Source organism: Vitis vinifera, chromosome 18, assembly GCF_030704535.1.
Source record: "Vitis vinifera cultivar Pinot Noir 40024 chromosome 18, ASM3070453v1".
NCBI lineage: Eukaryota > Viridiplantae > Streptophyta > Magnoliopsida > Vitales > Vitaceae > Vitis > Vitis vinifera.
The window spans coordinates 10,916,655-10,939,255 of NC_081822.1; the positions used below are offsets into that span (position 1 = coordinate 10,916,655).

At 33.9% G+C, this 22,601-nt stretch overlaps 2 protein-coding genes across 2 annotated transcripts; both read right to left on the reverse strand.

Annotated features, from left to right (window-relative positions):
• Positions 1-289: 289 nt before the first annotated feature.
• Positions 290-4,012, reverse strand: LOC100267651 (abscisic acid 8'-hydroxylase 4). Its single transcript, XM_002281122.4, has 9 exons — positions 3,639-4,012; positions 2,831-3,152; positions 2,590-2,739; positions 2,209-2,389; positions 2,046-2,125; positions 1,750-1,915; positions 1,566-1,672; positions 1,332-1,450; positions 290-672 (listed from the first exon to the last, which is right to left on the reverse strand). The coding sequence occupies exons 1-9, from the start codon at positions 3,905-3,907 to the stop codon at positions 558-560; spliced, it is 1,509 nt and encodes a 502-aa protein (XP_002281158.1). The 5' UTR covers positions 3,908-4,012; the 3' UTR covers positions 290-557.
• Positions 4,013-6,643: 2,631 nt separating this feature from the next.
• On the reverse strand, positions 6,644-21,297 carry LOC100255862 (probable jasmonic acid carboxyl methyltransferase 2). Its single transcript, XM_002281530.4, has 5 exons — positions 17,485-21,297; positions 15,097-15,246; positions 14,475-14,885; positions 13,267-13,536; positions 6,644-7,182 (listed from the first exon to the last, which is right to left on the reverse strand). The coding sequence occupies exons 2-5, from the start codon at positions 15,169-15,171 to the stop codon at positions 6,802-6,804; spliced, it is 1,137 nt and encodes a 378-aa protein (XP_002281566.1). The 5' UTR covers positions 15,172-15,246; positions 17,485-21,297; the 3' UTR covers positions 6,644-6,801.
• Positions 21,298-22,601: the final 1,304 nt, after the last annotated feature.

Consider the following 22,601-nt stretch of genomic DNA (forward strand, 5'->3'; position numbering starts at 1 on the left):
AGGTATCGTGACGTTGTCGTTTGTGAAATTTCAACAAGAGCGACTCCAATGGTAGATAGAAACAAATCATTGAGTATAAAATTTGCACATACTTTAGAATAGATTCAATTTCAGTGACCGGAGAAAAATGTTACTGGCACACCCATTGTAACAAAAGACCAAAATCATACCATTTGGGTGAAATAAGAAAAGGGACGGACAATGTACGATAATGTAAGTACGTGTTTGGATATGTCTAGGATCAAAGGGAAGCTTTTTTTTTTTTTTGGGTGCCTCTTAAAATATAATAGGAAAGAAAATTAAAATATACGAATTTAACATTAATTTACAACAATGTCATCTGCATTTTACAATAATCAAATACTACCCTAAACTCTTAGAAGTTTCAAATCCAAGCCATTCATACACGTACATACAGGCACGCACCAACCCAGGATGATGGGTGGAGGTTAGGCAAAACCCTGCCTAATCCCAGCTGCAACTAACTACCCAGTAATCAATTTATACACAAACCATTCCTTTTTCCTTTGTACATCAAATTCTGGTCCATATCTTGCTTACGCGTCCGCTGCATCCTTTGCAATCGGGCTAACATGAATGGGGCAGCCGCTTTTTAGTCTCGAGAATAGAGCCCACTTCTCGATGCTTGAATCCGGGTTCACTACCGTCCAGCTGTTCAAATTCATATTCATAGACTTTATTAATGTGATCATCACATTCTTTACTATTTTTCTTATGACAAAAATTAGTACTTGTTTGCCTATGCTTTTGTGTTTCAATTCTATGCCCCCATTCATGAAATAGATGTACAATATGAATCATGTAAGGGTCAAGAAAAGATGGTAACTATTATATGCTTGTATAAAAATCTGGTTTTTTCCTTGGGCATGATGAGCATGACCCTTTGTCCATAATAAAAATCATGGTTCAACTGGCCATCACATAACAATAGGTTGACATTTTTTGAGGAAAAATCAGAACATGTGCATGTGACAAGTTATGATTGGTCCTACTTTTGGTATCGACTAATTGGTTAAGGTAGCGGACCCTTTTTGAGTGAAACTGGTTTTTAAATGGTTGTGTTTTTTAGCAGGATCATAAAAGGCCCAAGTGGTCCAAAATTTCAGTGCTCTGGATGGATCGATAGGCCCATAATGTAAAGAGGAGGTTGGTTCCACGGGCAGCGATTCAATTTGAGGCTCTTCATGATCCAAAATTACAATAATAAAAAGTCAACAATTCAAGAATGTTAGAAAATTGAATTGCGAAGAAACGAGTCCCCTGGAGGCATATGCCAAATTTAATGACAATAAAAAATGGATGGAACTCACTTGTAAGTGGTAATCAGGCGGTGCAGAAAGACTAGCATCATGGCTTTAGCCATGTTCATTCCCAGGCATGTCCTCCCCCCAGTTCCGAAAGCTAAAAAGCTATTTGGCTTTGGTTCACCCTGATTATGAGAAATATATCTTATCAAAGCTGAGATAAGTTTTTTTTTTTTTTTTTTTTCTAATATTCTCGATCGAAGGTAGAAAGCAATACATTGTTTGAAAATGTAGTCTTACATCAAACCTGGAAGGAATGAACATGGTGGGATTGTTGTACAACGTAGGATCAAGATGTATAGATCTAGCATCGATATTGATGTTCCACCCCTTCTTGATCTTAAACCCTGCAGAGGAAAAAAATTTCACATCTGGAAATATAAATGACAGGATTCATAAATTTCAAGGCAGTTGAAGAACCAACCTTGAACCTCACAGTCCTGGAGGGCTACTCTTGGGAGCCATGCTACTATAGATGCCATCCTTAACGATTCTTTCACCACCTTAGAAGCATATGGCATCTCATTAAGATCATCCAGTGTAAGAGACGAGGTGTGTGAAGTTTTTTCTGCAATTCGGCCTTGCTCTGCCTGTTTAGATAACGAAACCGACTGATACATTACTCACTTTGAATTTTAAGTGGCAAAGAACAAAAGATATAATGCAATTATGAATTTAAAGTTTGTATGTATATATACAAACTCTAATGTTTGGACTCACTCTGAGTGTGTGGAGGACCTGTTGGTTCTCGTCCAGGTACTTCACCATCCAAGTGATTGCACTTGCTGTTGTATCCTGGCCTGCATATGTATTGGATCAACACAAGATTTGATGCATGCAATGGAGGATTAATGAAGGGAGGGGGCTGTTAATTATGAATGACCTGCAATTATCATGGTTAAAATGTTGTCTTGGATCTCTGCATCCGTTAAGGGTGGGACTTCATCACAACAGGCACTACCATTGTCTTTCAGGAGATGTTGTAGAAAGTCTTCATGATAGGCTTCTCCTCTTCTCCTTTCCTCGATTTTCTTCTCCAGCATTTTCATTACTCTTTTTCTTGCCTGTCCCATCAATTCAGTGTTCATTAAATATCCAGCAAAAATATCTTCATTTTCCTCAAGGAGAGGGATTTGGGTTTCAAGATTTCCCATAAGGTAAAAATGAATCCGAACTGCTGAGTCTAATAAAATGGGAAGCCCATTAGGCTGGAAGGAAGGGCATGCATGAAGTGAATGGGCTTTGTTAAGGTGAAATTAATTACCTCAAGGCCTTTATAGAATCGAGTGCAGGGTAGCCTCAAAGGGAAGGCAATCATTGCTTCACAAACATGGGCAACATCCTTTTGCAGCATCTCTACTTCATCTCCGCTCTCTAAACTCATCAACATCTTGCACATGGCTTTACAGATTAGCTACACCAAATAAAATCACAAGCGAATGACATTCACTGCAAAGCGTTATATCTTTTCAAATCTTTAAATGATCTTAAACTGCTAAACAAACCTCAAGAGCTTCATGGAGCACAACCACAGTGGGTTTGTGTTCCCAGCCACTGAGAGTAGTGACAATCAGTTGATCAAACTGTTTGATAAATGAGGAAATGGAAGCAGTAGAGAAGAGATTGATCAGACGACCACGGATCAATTTGTGGTGCTGATGAGATGCACACAGTAGGCTCTCATTTCCCACTAGCTCTGCGATTGATTTTATGTATCTCTTTGTGAACTTCCCCACTTCATTGTTCAGTACCACTTTTGCCGACTCCGTGCTTGAAACAAAAACATGAGTCTGCCCAAATATGCTGGTCCTAAAACAGTTTCCATACCTGTCACCGAAAATTTCCGATCATTTCCAAATTGGGGTCTCGCCTTAGCCCTTGATTTCAAACTGATCAGTTCAGATTTAAGAAACTATGGGGAACAAATCTATTCAACTCAAGACTTAAATGATCCCTTTTCCACTCCTCTTCACATATTCTTACAAGACTCAAACGAAGAGTGATTTTAGTACGGATTATTAAATTATGGACAAGGACTGCCCAATATAACTGGTAAGCTTATGTATGCATCAAAAAAGTAGAAATTCAAAGTTAAATATACTTCATTAAAATTCTGAAAATAGTCTTTAAAAATTGAACAGTGGTACTGCATGAAACAAATCATTTAATTTCCATGCATATTATCTTAATCCAACCTTACCAAAGAAAAGATTACCGACTCAACTTCAAAACTTACTTTAAGGCAGGGCGGACGAATCTAATATATATACATAGACGTCTTTATAGTGGCGGAGAGATAGAGAGGGGTGTTACCGGAGTTGACGAATATGAACAAAGTCATAGAAGCCTTTGGAAGAGCTGGTGGCAGCCATGAAGTGCAGAGTTTCTCCGATCAAGGGTAGTCCTCTACTCCCGGGAGGAATCTTGGCAGTTGATTCCCAATGAGAGTCACGCAAGACCCTGGCTATCCCACGCATCAACCACATCAACGAGACGATGAGCACCACTGTGTAACAGCAAAGCTGGAGAGTGGCATTAGGCAAAAGATTCAGCATGCTCCTTTTGATCTCATCCAACTCCATGCTTGCTTCTCAAGTTTTCAATGCATTACTTCTGCATCTATTTATTTTGATTTTTTGATTTTATTTTTTAAATTAATGAATAGAGGAAGGGAGACACCGATGGTGTTTTGGACTGGAGGAGTGTGAAGTAATGTTTCCACTTTCGAACAAAGTGCTCTTAAATTGGACGGTCTGGCTTGCTCCACCCATTATCACACGTCATACACCTATCACCACCAATTGTGACTTGTGAGCGCTCATCTATACTTACGTTTCTTTATCATTAATTCCTGTTTGTATTTCTTTATGCCATCATAAATTCATTTTTTATTCTTGTGAAAAGGGATTAATTATTTACCTGAACACCCAATTAGTTATTTATGATCATAATTTGAAATTTGGTTCAACGTATTGTACGGATCCTGATATTTGATATGATAATTTAGTTAGTGTTAGTTCAAGGTTTTGTAATGGGTGAGTCCTATGTATATGAAAAATGCTATGAAAGACTACACATATATAAAATGTTATGAGGGCTAATAAGACGAGTGAGAAAAATCTCGCTAGGCGTGTGCTTGTGTACGTGCAATTTTTCATCTCCATCAATTTCAAGACATCAAAACACACCAAATAAAGGTCAAATGATTCTAGAAGTAACTTGACTATTGGGAGTAGTGCTCATGTGCAAATGGAATTTAAAGAAGTAGTGGAATTTGTATTTGAGATTGGCCTTACTCTTATTTTGAGAGTTGTTGCCTTATATCATCTTTTAGGTGGAATTTGATTTTTATTTCAAGATTAGATGATATCGAATGCTCTTTTAATATTTTTTATGGCAATTTAAAGTTGATTTATGATTCTAATGTTTTTAGCAATCAACTTTTATGTAATGAATTATACAAGTTGAAAATTTGTCCTATTTCTACTTTAAATGTTGAAAATGGTAGCATCCAACTAAAAAAAATTCTATGTGATTGGATCATATTTCTAAAGAAAAACTTTCCTTTAATATTAAATTAAACAACAACCTATGCAATAAAAGTAAATAGAGGGGGAAATAGAGATGCAAATATGATTTTATAATGTTTCAACAAATGTTACCTCCATTCATTTTCTTCAATTTCCTTTTCGAGTGAGGGTTCTATTAATGTAAGACTTCCAATCCAAGCTTTCAAGCTTTATACTTGGATTGGATGGTTCCATTGGACTCTAATAACACTTTTTAAGTTCAATGTCAACTTGATGCTTAAACTCTCAACTTTTTTCAAATAAGGGATGTTTAATCACATTCAAAGCTTGACATAGAGAAAAATGAATAGATGGAAAATTCAATAAAAGTGTTTTCTTATCGATAAATGCATTTGAGTTTTGGTTCAATCAATTGAGTAGATATTGGGCATTAGCTGCACTGTTAAACACTTTTTCTATAAAATTTAGCATTGACCATTCAAGCTTTAATTTGATCAATTGAGTAGCTATTGGACATTAAATGCATTATAAGTAGTCATTGGTTATTTTTAAACTTCAATTGACCCTTGTCATTGCTCAACAGACAAACATTACATTTATCGAAACACTAATGGTAATCTCATCATTTTTAATCAAATATTTCTTAAAAAAAAAAGTTTGATAGAATGATACTATGAAAATATCCAAGGTATCTCCTCTATTTATTTCCATTGAAATATTTGTATACATCAATCAATAAGAATATTCAATCTTTATTTGACTATATTTTCAAAAAATGCCATGTCAAATTTCGAATATGATATAGATGGTGTCACAAGAGTGCATGATTCCAATCCCACATGGTTGGAAAAAAATAGGAACCATATATTGAATTTGTGAAGGAATGAAAATCTTTAAACTAGGACCCCCATATATCATCAGTGCCGGCAAAAAATAGAAATTGTTTGCAGACGATATATCAACAAGATTAGTTTGCAATTTGACTCTATTCAATTTCAGCCAAACTAAAATCGTTTTCACTCAATATTTGGCAAAGAATCATTTTTCAAGTTCATTATCTGTTAGTGAATATTGTCGCATCCTTATATGATGGAGATAAGAATAACGACTTTAAAGGTTATGTCTAATTCCCAAAAAATACTAAAAAAGAATTTTCATGTTTGATTTTACCATAAAAAAAAAAATGAAAAAATGTCAACTATAATTAAAATCAATAAGAAATTTATATATTTTAAATTATTTAATATTTATATGATAGAGTTAAATAAATGAAATGTACTTAGAGTAATAAATAAAAAATAATTTATTGATTTAAAATTTATATATTTTTTTATTTTTTTTCTTTCACATTTTTTCTTAAACTTTTTGGAAGGAAACATAGATGGTGTTTGTTTTTTTGGCTTTTTGCTGAAAGCAATTTGTTTTCAGAATTTAAGTTGTTTGTTTTTCTACTTTTTCATGACTTATTATAAACTTTTTATTAAATAAAAAAAGTCAAAATATGTAACTTTTTCTAAATATAAAAAATAACATATTTATTTATTTAATTTTTTTTAATACTTAATAGAAATGAAATATTACAAAAGCAAATAACATAATATTTAACATTATTAAGTATTAAGGTTCTATTTAAAATTAGGTAAAAAAACAAACACCGTCATAGTTTAGGAGTTTTTTCTTTTTTTTAAAAATTAAATTAAATTTGTTGAGATATTTCTTTGAGTGGATACTATGTATAAATAACTCAATATATTCCTTTCAATCTGATAAAGAAGGGGAAACAGCATATCGGCTTAAATTCCAAAACCCTTGATTACTAGAACCAATACCAACAGATACACCAACATCACAAAATCATTTAAGAAAAATAAATTTAAGTCTGCAGAATTCTCTCAAATAAGTCGCACTTGCCTTGCTTTATATATATATATATATATATATATATATTAACCTTTTTTGACAAGGGAAATAACCAAAACGATGTACTTGGGTGTAGTCTTTGACAAGTGATCATCCACAATGTCGCCATACCTTTTAAATAGATCATCCATTATATGTCCTCCAAAGTGGAATTCCAGCATGGACTCCACCACAGCTCTAATAATCTTTGAGTGTCCATGGCCCCTCGATAGTGCTTCCGATGTGGGATACACACCTTCACTCACAGAACTATTCCCATCATTTCCATTAATCCAATCAATTTCAAAAGTCTCGAGGCGGTCGAGGATGAATGATCCTTCTTTTTGTATCTCAAAGTCCACTTCTTCAGGAGACGGTGTGTAGAAGGGCAAATTGAAAGAATCGGCCTTCTCTTCTTCAACAAGGCCCTGCAAGTAATGATGATCTTAGTGAGCTAAGATGCTTACTCTATTTGTTTCTGTTGGAGTTGTAGGAAGAGTGTAAATAATTTTTTTTTTATTCTATTATTCTTATATTTTTTTGGAAGAATCCTATTGAGAATTATTTTTATTTTATTTTATTTTATTAGTGTTATATTTTTGGAAAGAATTCTATTGGGATTGTGCTAGTGGAGCCCCATTCCATTTATAAGTAAAATTTTCTTCCACTTTGAGTCATATTATAACTACAAGTAGAGTCCTATTGAGACTGTGATAGTGGCCTATAAAAACAGATCACCCCTCACTCTCTATATATGAATGCCAATTTTTCAGATAATTTTTCAGAGAGTATTTTCATATATCTATCTAGATGAATTTTTTCAAAACTCGAGTTGCACACATCTCGCTTACAGAGTACACCAAAGGCGAGATCTAGCTATTGAATCCTGGAGGTAGACCACTGATACCCTAGTACATCGAATTCGTCTTCGAGAAAGGTGGAAGGTGGATATATTTCAAGGACAGTGTTTATCACGCCTCAGATAAGTTTTTCTTCTTATTATGTTTTTTGTTTGTGTCTTTTGGGCTAGTCATTTGTTTCCATACCCTTAAATCCAACATTCTTGAAATATATCCAAATGGAAGTTTACTTAGTTCACACCCGTACTGACATCTCTAAAATTGATCCATTCAATGGGACATTCTTTAAAAGATGGCAGTAAATGGTTTTATTTGCAATTGATGTAGTGAACTTGGGACACATTTTGACTGACCAAAAACCAGAAAATGGTTTTCATTTGTTACCAACCTGGGAAACTTGAAATAAACAAGTTAAGCATGATATTCTAAGTACCCTTTCTAATGAACATTTTGATATTTATTGTCAATTTAAAGTTGCAAAAGAAATTTGGGATGCAATAAATAAAAAATATATTTTGAAAAATACAAAAACTCAAAAATATGTCATAGGGAATTTTAGAAATTTCCAAATGACCGAGGATGAAAATGTATCATCTCAAATCCATGACTACCACTTGTTGATTAATGACTTAGCTATTGAAGACATTAAATTACTCGAACTTTTTATAGTTGGTTATTTAGTAGAGACTCTTCCACAGTCTTGAAAAGACTACAAAAATAACATGAAACATAAAAGGAAACAGATGTCCGTAGAGGATGTCATACTCCATAGTAGGATTGAGGAACAAAACCGAAATAGGGACAATGTCGAGAAAGCTAAGGAATTTTCTTCTAAGACTAATGTAGTAGAAGAAAAACCCAAACCCAAAAACAACAGGTCCAAAAATCAAAACTCTTAGACCAAGCTCAATGCATCAAACAAGGTCTAAAACCCAACTATTAAAAAACGGGGTAATTGCTTTGTCTGTGGCAAACCTAGACACCATGCAGCTCAATGTCGCCACAGGAAGAGAACTAAGAAGTCCAATTCAAAGGCAAATCTGGCAGAGGTAGAGGTGATCACAGTAGTAATCTCCTCTGAGGTGAGCATGGTCACCAATATGAAGGACTGGGTGGTAGACTTTGGGGCTACTAGGCACATCTATGAGAATAGAAGTGCATTTACTTCCTATACCACTGTAAAGGAAGGAGAAAAACAAATGTTCTTGGGTGATTCTAGATCTACTCCAGTGATTGGCAAAGGAAAAGTTCTCTTCAAGCTAACCTCTAGAAAAGTGTTTGCCCTTAGTGATGTTCTTCATGTGCCAAATATCCGTTGGAACTTGGTGTCAGTATCTCTGCTTGGAAAAGCAAGAATGAGGATCTTGTTTGACTCTGATAAAATAGTTTTAACCAAGGATGATACATTTGTGGGAAAAGGGCTATTGTAATAAGGGTTTATTTATGTTGAATGTTTCTGATAATATCAATAATAATGCATCCTCTTCTTTTGCTTACATAGTTGATTCTTGTGATATTTGGCATGGTAGACTAGGACATGTGAATTTTTCATATATGAAGAAAACGATTGAATTGAGTTTAATCCCTAAACTATCCTTAGAAAACCATGCAAAATGTGAATTTTGTGTAGAATATAAAGCCACAAAGAAATCTTGCAAATCAATTGAAAGAGAATCAGATCTACTAAGTTTAATACACAGTGACTTAGGAAACCTAAAAAAATACAATGACTAGAGGTGGTAAACGATTCTACATAACTTTTATAGATAACTACTCAAGGTATACAAGGGTAATCTTTTGAGAAACAAAGATGAAGCAAAAAATGTTTTCATCAAGTATAAAAATGAAGTAGAAAATTAACTAAGGTGGTGTTTGTTTTTTGACTGAATAGAAAAAACCAAAATATTTGGTTTTTTCTATTCAACTAAAAGTGACATATTAACATCATCCAACATAATTAAAGTGAACTTGTTATCAATAGATTCAATTTAGTTATGTTGGATGATGTTAACAGGTTACTTTTAACTGAATAGAAAAAACAAAATATTTTGGCAAAAAAACAAACACTACCTAAGAAAATTAAAAGGTTTAGAACTGATAGAGGATGAGAGTATGAGTCCAACCCCTTTAATTTTTTATTTTTTTGTGAAGATCATGGGATCATTCACGAAACTACTCATCCTTATTCCTCTTAGTCTAATGGAGTAGCAGAAAGGAAAAAAATAGGACCTTAAAAGAAATTATGAATGCAATGTTGGTAAGTTCAGGAGCACCCTTGAACTTGTGAGGGAAATTTATTCTATCCGCATGTCATATTCAAAATAGAATACCTTACAAGAAAACTAGTAAAACTCCTTATGAGTTGTGGAAAGGTTATGCGCCTAATATAGCATACCTGAAAGTGTGGAGGTGTTTAGCTAAAGTTCTTCTCCCTTAACCTAAAAAACGAAAACTAAGTCCTAAAACCTTCGATGCAATGTTCATGGGCTAAGTTAGGAATAGTGCGACGTATAGGTTTCTTGTTACTAAGTCAAAAAACAATTATGTAGATGTCAATACTATAATAGAAACAAAGAATGTAGATTTCTTTGAAAACATCTTTCCTGTGAAACTAAATGGTGAACAACAAGTTCAGAAAACAAGTAGAGAAAAATCTATTGAACCTTCTGAATTTGAACCTAAAAGGAGTAAAAGATATAGGAAAGAAACAAACCTTGGAGATGATTTCTACACCTTTCTAATAGATGAGGACCCTATATCCTACAAATAAGCTATAACTTCTCCTGATGCACCATTCTGGAAGGAGCCCATTAACAATGAAATCAAATCAATCATGTATAACCATACATGGGAGTTAGTAGATTTACTTCTTGGTGCAAAGACTATTGGTTGTAAGTGGATCTTTAAAAGAAAATTAAAACAAGATGGGTCCATAAAGAAGTATAAAGCTCATTTAGTTGTCAAAGACTTTAAACAAAGGAAGAATGTAGATTACTTTGACACATTTGCCCCTATGACTAGAATAGTATCAATTAAAGTATTGATTGCTCTAGCTTCCATTCATAATTTGATGATACACCAAATGAATGCCAAGACTACATTCTTGAATGAGGATTTGGAATAGGAAATGTATATGGATCAACCTAAGGGTTGTGTAATTCCAGGGAAGGAGAAAAAGGTGTGTAGATTGGTTAAACCACTATATGAGTAAAAACAAGCTCCCAAACAGTGGCACAACAAGTTTGATCATGTATTAGCAACTAATGGATATTCCATTAATGATGATGATAAGTGTATCTACAACAAGTATGAGGATAACACATGTGTAGTCATCCGCCTTTATGTTGATGACATGCTGATATTTGGAACTAGTCTATAGGTCGTATGTGAGACTAAGAAATTCCTAAGTTCTAAGTTTGATATGAAAGACCTAAGAGAGGCAGAGGTGATTATAGGAATTAAAATAACTAGAACACCTAATGGGATTAAACTTTCTTAAGAGCACTATGTTGAAAAGATTCTAAGGAAGTTTGAACACTTTGATTGTAAACCAGTGTCAACTCCTTATGATCCCAGCTCATAGCTGAAGAAAAATAGAGAACATGGTGTTGCCCAAATAGAGTATGCTCAGATCGTAGGGAGCCTAATGTACTTAATGAACCGTACTAGACCTGACGTTGCTTATACAACAGGTAGATTGAGGCAGTACACCCAAAGTCCTAATCAGGACCATTGGACTGTTGTTCGTAGAGTTCTTAAGTATTTGAGAGGTACCATTAACTATAGTTTGTGCTTTAATGCATTTCCAAGTGTTCTTGAAGGATTTAGTGATGCAAATTGGATCTCAGATTTAGATGAGATGAAATCCACTAGTGGATTTATTTTCATCATTGGTGGAAGTGTAGTTTCTTGGAAGTATACCAAGAAAACTTGCATTACTCGGTCTATTATGGAGGTTGAATTTATTGCCTTAGAAAAGGCAAGTGCTGAGGTTGAGTGGCTTGAAAACCTCTTAGTAGATATTCCTTGATGGACGAGACCAACCACATCTGTGTCTATGCGTTGTGATAGCCAAACTGCAATTGCTAAGGCTAAGAGTAAATTACTTAATGGGAAGAACACGCATATACGTCTAAGGCACAATATTGTGCGACAACTGCTTAAAACATGGGTTATATCCCTAGAATTTGTGAGGTTAGAGTTGAATTTGGTCGATCATTTGACCAAACCACTAAATAAGAAACTAGTGGAAGAAACATCGAGAGGGATGGGGCTTATGCCTATTACAGAAGTCAAAAGTGATGGTAACCCAACCTATTAGAATGGAAATTCCATGAAGTAGGTTCATATGGATAATAACAAATCACTTGTTGTCTTGAGGTGTTCTATCAACTCTAATTGTATGAGAGTCTATCCCTATGGTATAAATAGAGTGTATTCTACATTGATTAAGGTTGAGTGTTTACTCTTAATGAATACCATATTCCTTATGGATGGTATGTTTAAATACAAAACATACTTGATGGATTCACCTATATGAGAGTAGAGGCGGGACTGCTTCCTATGAGAACTTAGGCAAGTTCTCTAGAGCTCTCATGAATATCGAGGTAGGGCACATGGCCTATTTGTGCCAACTCATTTGTATAGCTCGTATCGTAGTTGAGAAAACCAATATGGATAAAAGTCCCTTGAGTTACATCAAGAAACACTGGTTCATAGAAATTTATTTTTACCGTGTTTTGTGATTCAATACTTATTTGTCCTAAGACTGGTTCATCGCCTTTGGGCACCATTATTGATGCATTGGATTTTTTTTTCCTAAAAAAAAATAAAAATCATGTTTACACTCTATGGGGATTGTAGGAAGAGTGTAAATAATTTTTTTTTTCTATTAGTCTTAAATTTTTGGGAAGAATCCTATTGGAAATTATTTTTATTTTATATTATTTTATTCTATTATATTCTACTAGTCTTATATTTTTTGGAAGAGTCTTATTGGGATTGTGCTAGTGGAGTCTCATTCTATTTATAAGTAGAGTCATCTTCCACTTTGAGTCATATTCTAATTACACATAAAGTCTCATTGGAACTGTGTTAGTGGTCTATAAAAGCAAGTCACCCCTCACTCTCTATATATGAAAACTAATTTTTCAGAGAGTTTTTCATACATCTATCTGGAGGAATTTTTTCAAAACCTGAGTTGTACACATCTCGCTTACAGAATGCACCCAAAGCAAGATCTGGTTGTTGAATCCTGAAGGTAGACCATTGGTACCCTAGTGCACCGAGTTTATCTTCGAGGAGGATGGATGGTGGATCTATTTCAATGACAGTGTTTGTCACACCTCAATCGATAAGTTTTTCTTCTTATTAATTTTGTTCTTTGTTTGTATCTTTTGGGCTAATCATTTGTTTCCATACCCTTAAATCCAATAGGAGTAATGCAATAATGTCGACAAACAATACATGCACACTAGATAGTTAATTTATTAATAAAAATGATCACTTCCAAGTTGAGTTTAAGTTATTGGAGATTTGGACCGACCTAATTAGGAGTCTGGTGATGTGTCTGTAGCACTAGTGTTCGAGATGGGGCCTCGTATAATTATTTCACGTAATTTACTTAATAATAAAAAAAAAATTGATATGTACCTCTGAGACCATGCTCATTAGTGCTCGTGCTAAGAGTTCAAATTGGTAGCAACTCTCATCTGCAGCGGGATCTGGAGATCTCCTACCCATGAATGACAATACCATGCGTCCTTTGGGAACTATCTCTTCCGATCGTGACTTGAGAAATAGTGAGAAGTCCTTCTGGAATTGAATCAAGTATGCTTCCAGAACGCAAAGCGGGCTTGTCTTTGATATATAAATCTTTCCCCTGTTGTGTGTGGTGGCCTTGCTGTCCAAACCAAGTGGAACCTACATACATTCATGGATTAATTCTTTGTTAGCATTGTCGCATACTCAAGTTTAAATTGTACATTATATGGCTTCACAATCCGAATAAAGCGCCCCATCATCCACTAATTAAAATGGCACACCATCCTAAAAGATCACTTGGTGCATGCCAAAAACAAAAAGCAATTGATATTTTAGGGCAAAATGTAGTGATTGTGATTGTGACTAAAGTAGCGACTAATAAAAGGGCACCCATTTATGGTCACATTATTTAGCAGCCCTATTCTTGTGAACACGAACCAAACCGTGTTCACAAGAACACGAATTAAATATCATTCTTAAATAAACAAACCAATTGTCATGTTCTTGAGAACATTACTACATATAACTGAAAGGGGATCATCTCTATTATAAGAAGTTATTATTCGCTCCAATAGGAGAATGACACATGAACTCTTCATAAATATAAATATCAAAGAAGGTTTAAGGAAAAGACAATAAAAAATTAGTGTACTTACAATGACATTTCTTAACCAAATCATGCACACACATGAGTACAAAATAAAAAAACATGATATTTTTAATATGGTTTTACTATCAATATGATCTCTACATCTACAAAGCACATCAACACTAAAACATACATTAATCAAATGAAAGAGAAAGAGTTCATAGTACAATGATGAAGCTCTCACAAGCTCTCTCAATTGCAACTATGTATTCTAAACAAAATTCTAACAACCTAACAATATTAAATATACAATAAGGACAAACTCGTTATTCATCATATAAAAAAAATTTCTCTACTCAACCCCGGCATCCCAAGTCAAGAGCAACAAAAGTTATTCACACTTTACAATCCAACAACATGACAGTAAGGGCATGATGCCAACATTGAAGACACTTACGCAACAATATTGCTTTTATTCCAATCCAATGAAATGGCCACATTAACAAACCTGAGAGAGCCAATGAAGGCTGGAAGAGGAGTGCACAAAGTGCATACTCTTGGTTGGGAACAGCCTCCCATAAAATGAACCAGGCATCCCAACTATAAAACATGGCCCGAATCCTGAACCCTTTTCTTCCTTCAATTTGGTGTAAAAAGCTGGGAGTGAGCCAAATACATTATTGAAGTCATTGGTGGTAAGATCGTTCAAGTACACCCTAAACTCCGGTGATGAACCACAGCCCTGCAGGCACCATTTGGCATATATGACGTTCAATATCTCTGATATCACCAATAAGGTGTTGGGTCCAGATGAGCATCCCAAATCCCCAATGCCTATGCTGTCTGCAGACAAGTGGTTGCTCAACATGTCTAGTATAGCTTCCTCAGTTATGCGCTTCCCAGCAGATATAATGTTGCTCTACAAAAGGGAAAACATTTTCTCTTCCAATTGATTAAACATTTATGTCGTGTCTACTTACCTTCCACATTCTAGCATTAAAAGAATCGATCTCAAAAAATGAAAGGAATCGATCTTTGATAAACACACGGGACAGTAAAGCAATTAATGAGAAGAACGTAACATATGATAGATTCATAGAATACATAATAGTATAAGAATGGAACTCCACCTGAACCGACGAGTTCTTCGCATAACTGGTCTCCCCAGATCCGCCGTTCATGTGAAGCTTTTGCATCACTTCCATCTCTGTCCACGCCCTAAAAACTCCGGTGAATAATAGGGAATGCTGATGCTATATCGTAACTTACACCACGTGGTTCTGCCATACCAAGATAATAATTTTAAAATGATTTCTAAACCGTGCATGCACGACAACAACCAATCAATGGTATAAAATGTAATATCATTTTTATATTTCGATTTTTTATCTCTTTCCATGTTCCACCGTGCATGATTCATTCATATTAACAAAATAATTCTTTATATGGGTCCAATTCAATCATATATGGTCCTCTATATCAAGATCTAACAAAAATATTTATGCTGTAAATTATTTTGCAACCTGTGAAAAATTGAAAATAAACTGACTCTAGTTTCTAGGGAAATTGATCTTTTTCCTGCTTTTGGCCACAATTTGCCATATGAAATGGCACCTAATCGGCTACTAACTGATTACAAAATCTCAGGCAAGCAGACATGACTTGGTCCCTAGGCCCTAGTTATCAGTTTATGTGCATTAGCTTTTCAAGATTTGAATCACATGGTGCCATGGGATGCACGTTACCGGCTATTAATGGGTAATTAATTACGTACAAATCTCATATCAACCCTACATGACTGTCGGTCCCTACCTCCTACCAGTTTATATATGTTCAACATTATCTTTGTAAGATTTGAAATCACATGGTCAGCTGACTCCGAATCGCAAAAAATCAATCCGTTTTTAAAATATATTCTTAAATGATTATTTGTCAAAGTACTTTTTGTTCTAAAAGCAGAGAAGTGCTTAAAAAAAATACAGTTTTCAAACAGCTGGTAGGGCTCTCTGCCTCTCTCACACATCAAACCATAGGGTCTGATTCATGGGTCGACGTCACCAAGGTCACTATGGTTTTTACCAAATAGAAATTAACCAATATCCTAAAGCACTCACAAGAATCTATACATTGTGGATTGGGTCATTATTCCGAGTGATGGAGCCATGTGTTCCACTTCCCAGAACAGTTGCTCAATTATGTTGAGTGGAGTGGGCAGGGCTTGTACGTCATGTGTTTTAGTTTGAGCGATGAAGACAAGGGGGACGTGTCATCATAATTGGACTTCATTTAAATTTCAAAATCCCTTTGGAAGAAATTACATAATAAGTACAACCAGTAGTTACAGTGCTTTTTAGACTTGATAAGCCTATATTTGGTGTCAAGGCTCAAATTTCAATTTGCTACCGCCAAGATTCGATCCAGGCATAAGGCTTTGGGTTTAAGTTTGGTACCACTAAATCATCTTTTCTTTTGTTACTATATATACATAATAAATATCTTAAAGTTCATTATTGAAAAATAATATGTTATTTCAAAATTTAATTAATTAATTAATTAATATATAAAATCCACCATTATAATTTTTTTAACAAGTATTTTTTAATATCATTTATATGATAATTAAATATAAAAAATATAAATATTAAAAATTCAAATATGCATTATCATTTATTTTACATTATTGAATATTTGAATAAAATAAATTATAATTTTAATATTAAATGTATCATCATTTTCTCATTAATCTTATTTTTAAAAATGACTATCACTTCACTTTTAAATTTTTTACATTTATCCTTTTAGTTTTGAATGTTTTTATTTCAAAATATTAAAAATATAAATTTATTCAAAAAATACTAAAATATAAAATAATAATAATAATTAAGTTCAAGTATTTTATAAATTAAAATTAATTTGATCATATAAATAATAGATTATTAATACTCATATAGCTTTACTTACCGATATTTTTTTTTAACTATATCTATATCAATTACATTTTAAAAAAAATAATTTTAATATATATGTTTTATTTATTTTATCATTTTTTTTAGTTTTTTTAAATATTCTCATAAATTTTAAATAATTTTTATCTGATATTTTTATTATAATATTCATATTTCTCTAAATTTTTTTATATATTTATAAAACCAATAGCGAATATTCGTGTTAATCACTATTTCAAACTTGAGCTAAAACTCATGTCCACCTTGGACCACTCCACCTACCCAATCAATTCATTGAGCTAAAACTCATGTCCCACCTTGGACCTGGATCACTCCACCTACCCAATCAATTCATTGTGTTTTATTTTTTTGCGCACTCGAAAAATATCAAGCCATGACAAGACAACAAAAAGGTCACAGGCCATAGAAAATAATGTAATCATTTAATCTCCAATAAATATACAAGCCCAAATCAACAAAGCCAGTAAACAGTATCCAAAGCACAATGAACAAAACCAAGTCTCCAAGCAATGTACTGTGAAGATTTAACGGAAGATAGAAAGAAAGACCTACCGCTTTTGAAATGATAGTGGAAAGAATGGGTGTCGTAGTGGAGAGATGGCGTCAGTGCCACCGGCGTTGAAGCGAAAATAGCCACTTGTGGTGAACTTCACAATGGATGGTGATGGCGGTGCTCACAGTGGGGTGATGACATGGGAGCCGTGGGTATGGTGTGAAAAAGAGAGAGATAAGATATGGCCGGAGGGGGGAACGCCGGTTTCGGAAAGGAGTGTCGGCCGACAGTGGAGTCGTCGGTGGTGAGAAGGGCCGCCGTCGTGGGTATGATGGTGTGGAGAGAGAAGAGAAATAGAGAGAGGGAAGAGAAAGGTGGCCTGTGGGTGTGAGGAAAAGAAGAAAAGAGAGAAAATGGGGAGGAAATGAGGGTGAGTGGAATTGTCGCGGGGATCAGAGAGAGAGAAGGAGGAGGGGGGTTTTAAATCTCCAACAAAGTATTTTTAAAAATAAATATAAATCTTAATTATAAAATCCAATTATATAAATCCTAAATAAAAAATCTAGTTGTATATGATTGTGTAGACCCCCGAGGAGCTGGAGCTTTCTTTTATGATTATTTTTTGCTGTTTTTCTGACGGCCTCTCAAGTGGGCTGCTCTCGGGCGGCTGGGACGGGATACGGACATGGCTTGGGGAGGAAGCTAAAGAAAAACAGAGGAGAAAGAAGAGAGAGGGGGAGACTGAGAAAGAAGAGAGAGGGGGAGACTGAGAAAAAAAGGGGCGGGGGAAGGTTTTTTTTTAGAAGAGGCTTTCCAGGTACGAACCCCATATTCACCATTGTCCCTGTTTGTTATTTTCTCTACTTTGTCTCTAGATATTATTGTTTGTTTCATATCAGGCCATATTGTTAGCTTTCCTTGATCTCTACCATGGATTTGTGATCATTATTTTATCATCTTTCCCTCTTGGTTTTGTTGAAGAGCAAGCCGACTCTGTTTTTAGCTTCACTATGAAATATCTCAGCATTCACTCCCATATTTTTGTATGAACCTATGGTCTTTCAATCCGTTAGCAAGCTTGTTGAATGAAGCATGAAACGGGTTTTGCACGTTTTTTTATTTATTTATTTTATTATTCCCATTTTTGGTACTCTGTTCTTGCCGTTTCCTCTGTTATTGGAGGTGCAAATGTCCCTGCAATGAATGATCTTTTGGCACCATTTGAGATTGTTTTTGGAAGATGAGATACCCAATGGTGATTTTTCTATTGACGGTGAGCACGGTCACTACGCAGTTGGAATAGATATTGTAAGGTTACCCAACCAAGGAAGACGCAAAGGAGACTTATTTTTAACGGGACATGATGTCGCTCCTCTTTATTGTTATGCTGGGAATAACAGGGTCCAAATGAAGATCCCAAGGGTATTATGTGCTGATGGTATTTGTGTTTTTATGCTCAGTTTGTTGTTGGCATTCCCTGCTTGCACGTGATGCATGCATGCATGGCCATATGGAACATTTCATCTTCCATCTTCTCAAGAACCCATCATTCATACCCATTTCATAATTCCTATTCACCATTTTCCCATCACCTTCATATCTATATTCCTATTACTCATATTATATGTTCCACCGCTTCTCGTTTTATATCACTCATCCCATGCATGCACCCATAGCCATCAAACCCATTGTTTCATACCCATTTTCCTTCCCATCACCCTTTCTCTCACTAGCTCGTTCCATATCACTCATCCCATGCATGCACCCATAGCCATCAAACCCATTGTTTCCTACCCATTTTCCTTCCCATCACCCTTTCTCTCACTAGCTCGTTCCATATCACTCATCCCATGCATGCACCCATAGCCATCACCCTTCATACCCATGCAAACCATCCATTTTCATACCCGGCTACCCACCATACCCATGCTATGCTCATCTCCATAGGAATCCCAAAGCCACCCACCTACATGCATGGGAATCGTGCATGCATGGCCACCCCCCATGGTTGCCATTCATCAACACATACCCATGCTAACCTCCATACCCGTATCCTCCATGCCCTCATGTATATCACCACCCTCCCATGCATAACTATCCTCCACTTACCCATTTTTCTTCTTCTTACCACATTTCTCTCTCTACACCACCACCACTACCAAACCCTCATTTTCTCACTAACTAACTCCCTTTCTACTCCCTACCCGGTTATCTCTCTACACCACATACCCATTTTCCAAATACCCATCAACCCACCTTTCTTGGCCCACTTCCAAAGCCCACTAAACTTATTTTCTTGCACAATGGATTGGAGAAGCCCAAGGCCCGTGAGTGCATTTTGAAGGTTTGAAGGCCTTTCTCCATCTTAGGGTCATCTCAAAGTGCATTTTGAAGCCCAGGCCCATGAGCATCATTTTAAATTTTCTCTCCACCTTGGCCCATTCCTAAATGCTCCCATTCACCCTTGGCCCATTTCCAAAGCCCTCAAATTTTAAAAGTTGATTTATGGAAATCTAGCACCCAAATAATTTTATCTTACAAATTTTCATCTTTAAATAATCCTTTAAAAATTCCGATTCTAAATTTAATTTCTAATTTCAAAAATTTCACTATTTACGTTCATCTATTTAATTATTGTTTTCATTATTATTATTATTATTATTATTATTATTATTATTATTCCACTTATTTATTTATTTTTTATTATTATTATCATTTTACCTATTTATTTTTAAAAAAAAATTACACATTCAAATAATTTCCAATATTTAAATTTTTTATAATTTAACTTTCATAGTTTCTACTTCCTAAATAATTTCCAAAATTATGCTCTCTTTCGAATCTAATCCCTAAAATCCCAATTCTTAAATTTAAATTTTCAAAACTCCAATACTTAAATAATTTACTAATTGCTTTCAAATTTAATTCCCAAAATCCCAATTTCTAAATTTAATTTTCAAAACTCCAATTCTCAAACAATTTACTAATTTCTTTCAAATTTAATTTCCAAAATTCCTTAAATTTAAATTTTCAAAACTTCAATCCTTAAATAATTTACTAATTGCTTTCAAATTTAATTCCCAAAATTCCAATTTCTAAATTTAATTTTCAAAACTCCAATTTTCAAACAATTTACTAACTTCTTTCAAATTTAATTTCCAAAATTCCAATTCTTAAATTCAATTCCCAAGACTCCAATTTTCAAATAAATTTCAAGAAAATCTAGTTTTCTTTCCAATAGTCTTAATTCCATTCTGGTCTTCAAACAATCTTCTGCTCCTCTTGTTTTTAATAAGCGTGAATGCAATTTTCATAATTCCTAAATAATGGAATTTGTGATATTAATTCATGCAAGATTAATCGGGTTTTGGTGGGGGCCTCACGTACATGATCTTATGATCTATTGATTGATTGACTTGGTTATCATACATGATTTATTTATCCTGCTCTCCGACATGCATGCTATTATTTCTTAATTGTGCACTAACCTCTCTCTTGATAGCGCATGGTGGCTCGTCGCCCAGGTACGCACCTACTTTCACTCTGGTAATTGTCCAAGCATATTTTGATTCTCACGTGTGCATGATTTATTCTGGGTACTCATCGATCTACTCGTCCTGCTATGATTGCCTCATTTTATTAGTAGAGACCCGTTTTTAGAGACTTAGAAGGGTGCTATGGTTTTTACCGTACCTTCCTAATAAGTAACCTAACCCCCGAACCCGATCCCGTTTTTCACAGACCACCTCTTCCAAAGTAAGGAGTCACATTTAGGGTTTTTCTTTCTTATTTTGTTTACCCTTTAAAAATAAAACAAAAATAAGTTGCGACTCCAAGTCATTTTCGAATAATCAATAAATCAATTTTTCAAATAAAATCGAGTTCGCCATCGAGTGGAAAACGCACGAGCCGAAAATATGGGGTCCACAGATTGCTAAATATCAAATGCACTCTAATATATAAAGGAAATTTATTATTATTTTTAATTATCTTCTCAATGCACATACATGCTAATTTTCACTTTCAAATTAAAATTAGACTAAAATATTTTTGAAGTTTGGTATGATTTTATTTTTTTATTTTTCTAAAAAAGGGTTGGACTTTTGTTTTGATTTTCAAAATAGTTTTTTTATTCTTAGAAAAGGAAAATAATTTTGTAAACTTGTAAAAAATAAAGTCAAACAATAGGCCTTTTTATAAATAAATAAATAAAAATCTTTGATCATTTTTAAAAATTATTGTATAGATGAGCTAAAAAGTACATAAATAAACCACTTTTCTTCTTTTAAGTCTCTATTTATTGTAAGTCACTTGTAATAATAAAAAGTTAAAATTTAATAAAAGTGTTCTACATTATTAAAACTTAAAAAAATGAATTTTCTAAAATAAGATTAAAAAAAACATATCTATTCCATTTGAATTGCTCTCTACCTATTTTATCATAGCATGTTACAAATTAATTAGGTAATGGTGAAAAATTGCTAAAGAGTACTTATTTTACTATAATTTTCTTCTATTTAAATTTTTATTTTTGATATTATTTAATAATAAATATAATGAAATTAATGATCATATATATTGACATTTAGTTTTCTTATTTAACTTAAAATAATTGGTCATATTCCTTTTTTTTTAATTCCCCTATTTTTTTATTATTTATTTTGTAGTTCAACTACTAAATAAAATTTATGAATAAATCATTGTTGAATATATAAAATGTTACTCCTATATCATAATATTTTTTTTCTCTTTGTTTTTTAGACTTGAAATTAAGTCGTATAATAAATTAATAAATTTTATACAAAATATATATACATTTTTTTTTGTTTAAGTATATGATAGAATAATTGTCTTTCATTATCTACTAATTTCAATGATAAGATATCAAACGTAAATATATAAATATTCTTTATATATCACTATTTCCAATTCATATGCAATCTTTTATTATTTTTATTTAAAATTTTCAATAATTATGGGTTAAGGTGCACAAACACACAAATAGATTGAACTCATTGAGAAGAGGGCCCATGGGTTTACCCTTCGGTTGGCCCATTGAGTTGAATAACTCTCTTTAATTATAGGCTTTTAGCCCATTAGGGTTGAGGTGGGTATATACCATATTTTACAATTTTTCTGTTAAATAGTGATGCAAAGCATGGAAAATTACAAAAGA